This window comes from Mytilus edulis, chromosome 4 (assembly GCF_963676685.1).
Source record: "Mytilus edulis chromosome 4, xbMytEdul2.2, whole genome shotgun sequence".
In the NCBI taxonomy this organism is placed as follows: Eukaryota; Metazoa; Mollusca; class Bivalvia; order Mytilida; family Mytilidae; genus Mytilus; species Mytilus edulis.
In genome coordinates this window covers 4501163-4511142 of record NC_092347.1, presented here as the reverse complement: position 1 = coordinate 4511142, position 9980 = coordinate 4501163, and the positions used below count along the sequence as shown (strand labels likewise).

General features: G+C 31.6%; 1 protein-coding gene across 1 annotated transcript; it reads right to left on the bottom strand.

The window, feature by feature from the left end:
• Positions 1-525: 525 nt before the first annotated feature.
• Positions 526-8972, bottom strand: LOC139521667 (uncharacterized protein C9orf85 homolog). Its single transcript, XM_071315169.1, has 4 exons — positions 8686-8972; positions 3359-3472; positions 1415-1497; positions 526-789 (listed from the first exon to the last, which is right to left on the bottom strand). Exons 1-4 carry the CDS (start codon positions 8889-8891, stop codon positions 554-556), a joined length of 639 nt encoding a protein of 212 aa, XP_071171270.1. The 5' UTR covers positions 8892-8972; the 3' UTR covers positions 526-553.
• Positions 8973-9980: the final 1008 nt, after the last annotated feature.

Here is a 9980-nt window from a genome sequence, read left to right as displayed (position 1 = left end):
AACAAACAACAAAATTACAGGACAAAACATCCTCACATTTATCAATGAAGATCTGACTGAGACTGACATCTCTTGCAATGAACATAACCAATGAGATTTAACCTTACAAGGAATATTCTTTGGAGACAAATCTGGAAATATGTAATTACTTGATAATTCTAGAACACACTAAGATCAATGCCAAAGACGAGGATTATTCTCAAGAGACAAATCTGGAAATATGTAATTACTTGATAATTCTAGAACACACTAAGATCAATGCCAAAGATGAGGATTATTCCTAAGAGACAAATCTGGAAATATGTAATTACTTGATAATTCTAGAACACACTAAGATCAATGCCAAAGACGAGTATTGTTCTCAAGAGACAAATCTGGAAATATGTAATTACTTGATACTGTGGATTTATTTATTTTTGTCAGTACCAATTTTCATGGATTACGATAAACTTGTATACTTGTGGATATTTCATTTTGTATATTTGGCAAAATTTGCATATATTCTTTAAAAGAAAATTTTAAAGATTTATGTAAATGAGAGACTGCTTTATTATTAAGATGCTTTAACATTGTCCGAACTAAAAGTTACTTTTGAAACCCGTTCAATAATGTCCTTATTAACTGTTGCACATATTTTCTTATCAGCATTGCTATCACAAAGTTCTTCTTCATCTTCTTCACTTGATTCTCCGAAAGAATCATCATCGAATTTAGTTAATTCTTCCTTCATTTTTTCTTCTATTTCTTCAGCTGTAAGTTTGCCTTGAGCTTGAAGTCTGAGGAATGTCCCTAAAACAGAAACTGATTAGTTAGCTGAAGTCAAGTGACATATAAAATACATCTTTCTAAAAATGTAACTTCAGAAATTTTCAAATTGTTTTTATTACTACCAATATGTGAAAGGATAGGTTTTGCAAAAAGACAAGGATATTGCTGTAAAAGTAAGACTGGGTTAAAATGTTATCATAAATGAGCTGAGATTCTTTCAAAATTTATCGAATTAAACTTTTTATCATCATTGTATTATATGTGTACAAAACGAACTGGTTTCAGTGAAATGCAGAAATGAAGATTAATGCTAATACATTTATTAGTTACAATATTGGAATCTGATATTAGGAAAAGATCAGGAATAAATATTTTAGTAAGAGCTTAAATTGGCTGCTAATCCTTAAAAGGGGAGTAAAAACTGATATAGTTTCATCCAATGGAAATGTGATTTTTTTAGATGTTTGTTCAGTTAAGTTTTGGTGTGCAACATGGCTGCCACATATGAATCTACCCCTAATGAAGAAAAAATATTGATATGTTTTGAAATAATGTTGATATGTTTACAACACAGACTGAACTAAATATTACAACTTTAATTTAGGCCAAATCTTCTTAGTATTCTGATTTACAAATATTAACATACTCCTCTTCCTTTCAGATAACATTTCCAAGTCTTGTTTAAGCTGGTTGTCTAAAGACATCTGTTCTGAAGCAGAGGGGCCTGGTCTGAAAAAAGTTATAAAAAATATTTATAAGTAAAACATTAGCATGTTTCTTTTCTAAATCAGTATTTCCTTGAGGGTCCATTCAAAATGAAGCCCACATACATGTATATTATTGATAAGTAAAGCCTTCATTTTGCCGTCATACGACAAAATTATTTTTATGTCTACCTGTGCGAATTTCAAACGCGCAATTTTACACCAGTAATGAAAACCTTCTTTCATTTATGGGTAGACTTTACATAGATAAATTCAGCCGTATAAGAAAAGCAAAATGAGAATGTTAAATTTGATGTATGCCTTTTTGTGCTACTTTGTTACATTTGTTGTTTATGTAGTGATATTAAGATGATAACACAATATTGACTGTTGTACCCCTATTTTTGACATTTTTACTCTTTGAGTATGTTTGTTTTGTTCATGCATCGTTGACAATGTAATGGAATTTGATGCGACTGTCATACAAGTGAGAGGTTTAGCTAGCTATCAAAACCAGGTTCAATCCACCATTTTCTACATTAGAAAATGCCTGTACCAAGTCAGGAATATGACAGTTGTTATCCATTCGTTTGATGTGTTTGGACTTTTGATTTTGCCTTTTGATTTTTGATTTTCCTTTTTGAATTTTCCTGGGAGTTCAGTATTTTTGTGTTTTTACTTTTCATTCTTTGAAAGTTATTTTACTATAAAACTTATTATCATGACCATTATATCTGATTATCCTCAGAACAATTTCTCTAGGTAAACATTTAAGTCATATCTTCCTTTTCAGTTCTAGCTTTAAAATTTGTATTTGCCTCTATATTTTACATTTTTGCTGTAAAAGAAAAACTGCAAATATTGTCTCATTTTTAATAAATCTGGAATAAAATGATATTTTTGGCAAAACCTTTCAGAATTTTGGGTCCTCAATGTTCTTCAACTTTTCATTATCTTTTTTTATTGAAGCATCACTGATGAGTCTTTTGTAAACTCAATCAATGTCTGGTATACACAATTTAATCCTGGCGTCTAAGATGAGTTTATTTACATTAACAGCTATAATGATTTTGATGTGTGTAAACTTATATATCTATATAAAGACTGCTACTCATTTAATTTTACCAAAACAAAAAACTTGAAAACTACATTAATTAAAATTACATTTTTAGGTCAAATACAAAAATGTACATGTTCAATAAGTCAGTTTCAGGGTTTGAAATTAGCAGGGGCTCACATGCCAATGGCCCCTAAAATTTGGTGTGGGCTACTTAAATTTCTGCTTTTCTTGTATAGGACTATATACTACATGTACTATGTACATGATATATGTTGACTACAAAATTTAAGCTGTGGGCTACCATTGCCAAAGTCTTATTATTAAGTTCAATCCCTGCAGTTTTATACATTACCCAATGACATTTATACACTTAAGTGACATGACTATCTACATCACCTATCAATGCAATAACCAAAATCTTAAAAAGAGTTACATGTACTTTGTATATAATTTCTTTTTTTTTATATTTCAGGCACAAACTAGTATGTACATTGTAGCTCTTTGCTTCCTGAAAAATGGAGTCAAAACTTTAATTTTGCATTAAAATTTAAAAGATAATATCATAGTGAACATGTGTACTAAGTTTCAAGTTCAACTTCATCAAAAACTACCTCAACCAAAAACTTGAACCTGAAGCGGGACAGACAGACAGACTGCGGACAAACAAACGGACCATAAAACATAATGGCCCTATACTAACGTCGGTGGGGCATAAAAAATGTATACTGGCTTTGCTAGTAATTAATAAAAATAACTACATCTCTTGGCAAAGTCCTTCAGACACAAAGATTTATAAAAAGTTTTTTTCATTTTCTTCTGTACTTACTGTGACACAAGTTCTTTTTTACTTCCACATTTTCCACATACATTCAGTGCACTAATACAAGGCATACACACTATGTAATAGGCTTTCTTTACAGTTTTCTGTGCACATCTTGTACTGGAATAGAAATACAATGTACATGTACAAACTGCATTGTGCTTAGATTCTATAACATTTTTTAATCAAAGAGCTGATAGCTATGAAGTGGAAGAAGGTGAATAAAAGGTAACTTGAATTACCATAAAAGCAGCCCCACTTACCCAGGCTGCTTTGTTCCATTATCGTTAAAATGTATTTTTTTTCTTCAAACAAGAAAAGGTCATAAGTACATGGATTTCCCATCCGTACAATCATTTTCTATGTTCAGTCGACTATGAAAATTAGGTAAAATCTTTAATTTGGCAGTAATTAAGAATATCATATCAAGAGGAACACATGTGTACTTAGTTTCAAGTTGATTGGATTTCAACTTCATCAAAAACTACCTCGACCATACACTTTTTAACCAGAAGCAGGACGGACGGACAGACTAGAAAACATATTGCCCATAAATGGAGCATAAAAATAGTAAGACTTGTTACATACCTGCCAACTTTTGAAAGTTCCCATATGGGTTTTTACTGCACAACAACAATTTTAAAGGTTACAATTTTTAGCGACGTATTTTGCAAGATCTGGATTTTCTAGAAAAAGTGTCATATTTGTATGATGAACTTACATGCCTTTTCCTTAAGTCTGTTTGCATGATTCTAGTTATATATTAAATCGATAGAAAAAATATACATGAAGCTAGCAGACCAGGGTTTATTTTCCAGATTAAGAATATAAGATGCTTGTTGAAATTTCCAATTTTGAATTATGCACAAAGATGGACCTTTAACAGGTTGGGAACAACACTCCAAATGAGGGTAACCTAACTGGAAGATCATCACAACCCACTGTAAAAAATGAGCACAAAAAAGTCATTTATATTCATATTATTTGATGAAACTTTTCCCCAAGAACTATGCATCTATTAAGTACTGAATGGTCAAAACATCATGTTTTTTTATCGACATAAATTTTGTCGTAAATGTAACCAAATGATGTAGAAATTGTGTTTTTTCTTCAAATTTCCATCAAATTATAATGTTTATAGTTTCCTTATTGCCTCTCTATTTGAATAAAATAAAATAATATGAAGAATCTGTTTCTTGTTTTGTTTTGTTTTGTCAAATGATTGTTCACTGCTTGCAAATGAATCATTATATTTATATATCTTATCTGTATATATTTTTGTTCATGTCTCCATCTCCTTATCATTTGTAAATGTATAGACAAATAAGAAAGAAATAAGCTCCACATGTATATTTGCAACATCGTAAATTAATTAAAAAAATAACATACACTAACACTAGTACTGCATGGATTTTAAGCATTATGAAAGTCATATTTGAAGAAAGCTTAAAACGACTTAAAAACAGTGTAAAATGTCTTGCTATTTCTTAGCTTACAGAATAAAGTCTAATATATATACTAACATTTACGAGGCCCCTCATGGGGGGGTCCTAGTAATCACATAATCACCATTTTTTTGCCAATATAATCACATAATCATTAAATATTTGCTTATCTTTAGTAATCAAATAATCATAAACTAAAAATACAGTCCTAGGTAATCAAATAATCATGAAATATTTGGCTTAATAATCAAATAATCATTAAAAAAACGGCCAAGTAATCACATAATCAAAAACCCCATGAGGGCCCTCATTTACATATTTAAATTTCAAGATTTTACTAGGAATTAATCTAACTACTAGACCTTTTATTAGTCTAGTTGCACATATTGTATGTTAACTTCTTATTTCTAAACAAATTTGTGATATAAACTTTAATTTAATCCTTGAAAAGAGGTCTAGATTGCTAAAATAATTTATAAGTTTTAATTTTTGTATTTGTCCAAAATCATTTAAATTCATTTAATCAACATTCTTTTATGATTATTTGATTAAAATATTAATCATTTATAGTCTTTTTACAATTTACATTTTTAAAAGCAAAATAAGTGAAAACAGGATAAAACAAAGGGAAGTAACAAAAACGTATTTCAATATTCCCAATACACATCGTTTTGATAACACAACGGCAGTTAGCCGGAGGTAAACATCGTTGATTACCAGTATGTTTGACACCCAAGCTGTCAAGTGAAGGGATATAATTATACATTTTCTTTGATGTTCAGGTAAAATTTAACACAGGTGTCAATTACAACCGTACAGTAGTAAGAAATGATCAAATATGGCGTCTGAAAAATTTCATACACGGGAGTTTTTTCTCCTAAACGGGAGGTTCACATGTATGTTACGAAGGGCATCAAATTCACATGACATAGGAAAACCATGAATAAAGACAAGACTTTATATATATACTTTTTATTTATATAAAAACTAAATCTTCTTGTCTGCAGGATTGCAAATTCGTAACTTCAAGGGCGAACTTGTAAACAGGGCGAGTTGTCCCGATACCAAATTCACGCATGCGTAATACAAATATCGACAGTTAAAACATCCTGTTACAAGTAATCAAATAACGTTCATGTGGATGAGATGAAATCTAATAATTTACATAAATAAAAGGGTCATATTTACGATAGTGATTGTTTTACAATCATAATTTACAAATTAAATGATTCAGATGCCTAATCATGTGTAAAAATCGGTGTCAGGAATCTTAAAAAAGTTGTTTTGAAATTGTAATACACGAAATGAATGCGGCATACGGAGACTCAATGCCAATGGTCAGCCCCTTAAGTCTTCAGAAGACTTGACGTCTTCTTCCACTAAAAACCAATAAACATGATAAAGATAAAGAGTTGACACACTAAAATGTCTCCTTGAGTCAGTTGATTTTGCTTACACTCACCATTTTCAATCATCACTAAAGAAACAGTTTTCAAAATGTGGAAAGTACATGTATTTCAAATGAATTTAGTCACTTAAATTTGGAAAGCCAAAAAGAATTTTACCATGAATATATGATAAAGGTTTTATTTTTCAAAGCAGTTTGAATTTATTTATTTAATACATATTCAGTCTGAAGGCAGGAATTAGAAATTCAATGGTTTGGAGGGGCAGACTGATGTTTGTACATGTACGTGTAAAATGCAAGGGAATCATCATCCGATGCGAGAAAATACCGGTTGAACCAGACACATAGAAAAATTTCTGTTAGCTACCATGTAAATGACAGAAACAAGTGTCTGTAAAAGTAAGCCATACATTATACTATTGTTTCAAAAAAAGGGAGAAGGTTTGGTACCATTAAAACGTTTAATCCCGCTGCAAATGTTTGAACCTGTCCTAAGTCAGGAATCTGATGTACAGTTGTTGTCGTTTGTTTATGTAATTTATATGTGTTTCTCGTTTTTTATATATAGATTAGACGGGTAACATGAATGACTGAATAACACTGTTTTTATCCGAATAACACTTGTAATGACCGAATAACACTTGAAATTTTAATATTAACACATATTGGTGACTTTTCAACATTAATTATAAAAAAATAATATATTATCGATGTATTTTATAAGTTAAAAATGATTTACAGAAAGCAGATAAGTTCATAAAGATAATTTTAAATTTAGTGTGTACATCGAACATGGCGGTCAATGTTTAAATGAAGTAACAAACTTATTTTGCCGCCGAAATTTAGGTTGATGTACGTTTTCGAGTAACAAGCACCGGAATTTGCGAAAATTCACGAAGTGATAAAAAGTTGTATTTTTATCAAATAACCTGATACACACTGCGCAGACAATGCTTCAACCTCTTTTCTAAAGATAATGAATAGTTTATGTCTGAATTTCTTTAATTATCAGTAAAAAATTAATGTTTCATCAACTTGGTAAAAATTGAAAATGTCCGATGACGGAACTTCGGAAGCGACTGAAAGCGACTTTCGTCAAGAACAGGGCGACTTGTTTTCGCTTTTGGGGGTCGGGGAAAGCGAAGTGACGGTCGGTAGGGCGACTTCTTCGCCCAAGTCGCCTGGTAGCGTGAGCCCTGGGTCATTGTGATTTCCGTAGTCACCATATTGGATGTTCACACTAAATTTAAAAAGTTTTTTATCTGCTTTCTGTAAATCATTTATAAGTTATAAAATACATCGATAATATACTATAATTTAATATGCGGACGGAGTCCCCAATAACAGTAGACAATTCAATTAAAAAAAAATACGGGAAAATTTCCCGAATTTTTCATTGTACTAATGAACTCAAAATCGTTCAAATTTTTTTTGTCGTGTTTTGAAATCCCGGACCTGCGCAGAAATGTTCAATGTACTTCCTTTTTCTGGTCTGGTTTGTATGAATCTTTGAGTAAAATATATATTTATCAGTCTAGTATAAAATAGGAAGGAACGCGCAATACCAATTTCATTTTTAATAATTCCTTGATATGAAAAAACGTTACCTGATGATAGCGTTCTTTGTTTACATTGCATATGACATCATAATTAAAATAACGTCACAACTAAATCCCTAACAACAGAACCAAAATCGGAAACGGTATTTTCGTTTCTTTTTTTTAAAGCAAATATTAAAGTTACAAAAAAATAATTCATACAGACTTCGTTCCCATTTACAGGTAATGCCTGCCTCATATTAATCAATGTTTAAAAGTCACCAATATGTGCTAATATTGAAATTTCAAGTGTTATTCGGTCTTTGCAAGTGTTATTCGGATATTAACAGTGTTATTAGGTCATTCGAGTTACCGTAGATTAGACTGTTGGTTTTCCTGTTTGAATGGTTTTACACTAGTAATTTTGGGGCCCTTTATCATGTTTATAGCTTGTTGTTCAGTGTGAGCCAAGGCTCCGTGTTGAAGGCCATACATTGACCTATAATGGTTTACTTTTATAAATTATTATTTGGATGGAGAGTTGTCTCATTGACACTCATACCACATCTTCCTATATCTATGTTCATATAATAGGGCTCTTCACGGTTAGTTCGGCCATATTGGATAGGGGGCAGATTTTCATAATAGAGGTAAAAATGGTGTGAAAAATACGGGAAAACATCATTAAAACAGAGCTGTTGCTTGGAAACACACATAGGATTTCCCACACTTTCATACCATTTCCACCTCCTTCCAAAAAATCTGCCCCCTATCCAATATGGCCGAACTAACCGTGAAGAGCCCTATTTTTGAACACCTAAGATTTAGGACAAGAGAATATTTATCATGTTTATTTCCGTGCGGGAAAGGCAAGATAATTCATTTACTTCATTTATGTGGCCAAAATTTTTATTTCAAATATATTTTATTTGTGTTTCTTACCATTTCTTAGGAGTTGTTAGAGGTTTATACTTTTTGTATTTTACTTTCCAGTCTATAACTTCTTTACATCTTTCACATAATCCATTTCGGTCCAATTGATTTATATCTTTTGTTCGTTTTGAAGTGTCATGTAAGTCATTTTTAAAAACAGTTCTATTTTGATGTTTTTGTGTGCCTTTCTTGTGATTCCCTCGTTGCGTGCTCATTATTTACAACACTGTTGCAAAATATTATTCAATTCTCAATTCTGTGCACGACCGGAAATGTTGTTGTAAAATTTTGCGATACGGAGCAAATTATGTCTGATAACCGGCAAGAAATAATGGAAATAATACGCCACCACGTATCAGGATAAAGTTGTTGGAGTTTGGTATTTTTGAAGATGACACGTTTTGTTAAAAGAACTGTTTGGGTTATGTCTGAATGAAAGGATTCGACCGAGTTTATTATTTGTTCTGTTATGTCAAAGTATTTCATATTGTATAGTCATTTTTGTGTGGTATTGTCAAAAGCCTTAGAAAATTCCATGATAATGAGATCTGATTGTATGTTCTTGTCATTGTTTTCTGGTAATTCATGAATAAGACTTGAAATGATAACTTGGGACTCACATGATCGCTTTGCCCTAAATCCATGTTTAACTCATAAAGTGTTATTGATTTCCAGATGTTGTATCATGCTGCTTGTAAAGATATGCCTTCAAGAAATTTGCAAGCCGTATGCATGTTAATAGTTATAAAAGGTACCAGGATTATAATTTAATACGCATGACCCACGTTTCGTCTTCATAGGACTCAGTAGTTATAAAGCCAAACAAGTACAAAGCTGAAGAGCATTGAGGACCCAAAATTTCAAAAAATTGTTACAGGGATAAGAAAATCTTAAGTTTACGAAAAATTCAAAGTTTTGTAAACAGGAAATTTGTATAAAAAAAGATCATATAATTGATATTTATGTCAACACAAAAGTACTGACTACTGGGCTGATGATACCCTCGGGAGGTCTGCGGTTACCTGGAACTTGAAGCTCACAAGGAAGCTCTTAAACCTAGAGTCCCAAATGGTGAAGTTGAAATCATCTCTTCGTATATTTTACGGACACCATCACGAATTGGTTGACCGTTATGGAATAACCGTTTTACAGATAATATCGGATATGTTCCTTACGTCGTAACTACAATCCCCTTCCCTTTCATGAATGTGACCTACCGAATTATACTATTTACCGGATTTGTTATAACATGAGCAACACGAAGGGTGCCACGTGTGGAGGAGGATTTGCCTACCCTTCCGGAG

Excerpts from the sequence above, each read along its gene's own strand:
- LOC139521667 (XM_071315169.1), bottom strand. The coding sequence starts at position 8,891 with ATGAGCACGCAACGAGGGAATCACAAGAAAGGCACACAAAAACATCAA. Across the intron at positions 3,473-8,685 it reads CTAACAACTCCTAAGAAATG|TACAAGATGTGCACAGAAAA; the intron begins GTAAGAAACACA and ends TTTCTATTCCAG. Across the intron at positions 790-1,414 it reads GTTATCTGAAAGGAAGAGGA|GGACATTCCTCAGACTTCAA; the intron begins GTATGTTAATAT and ends TTTCTGTTTTAG.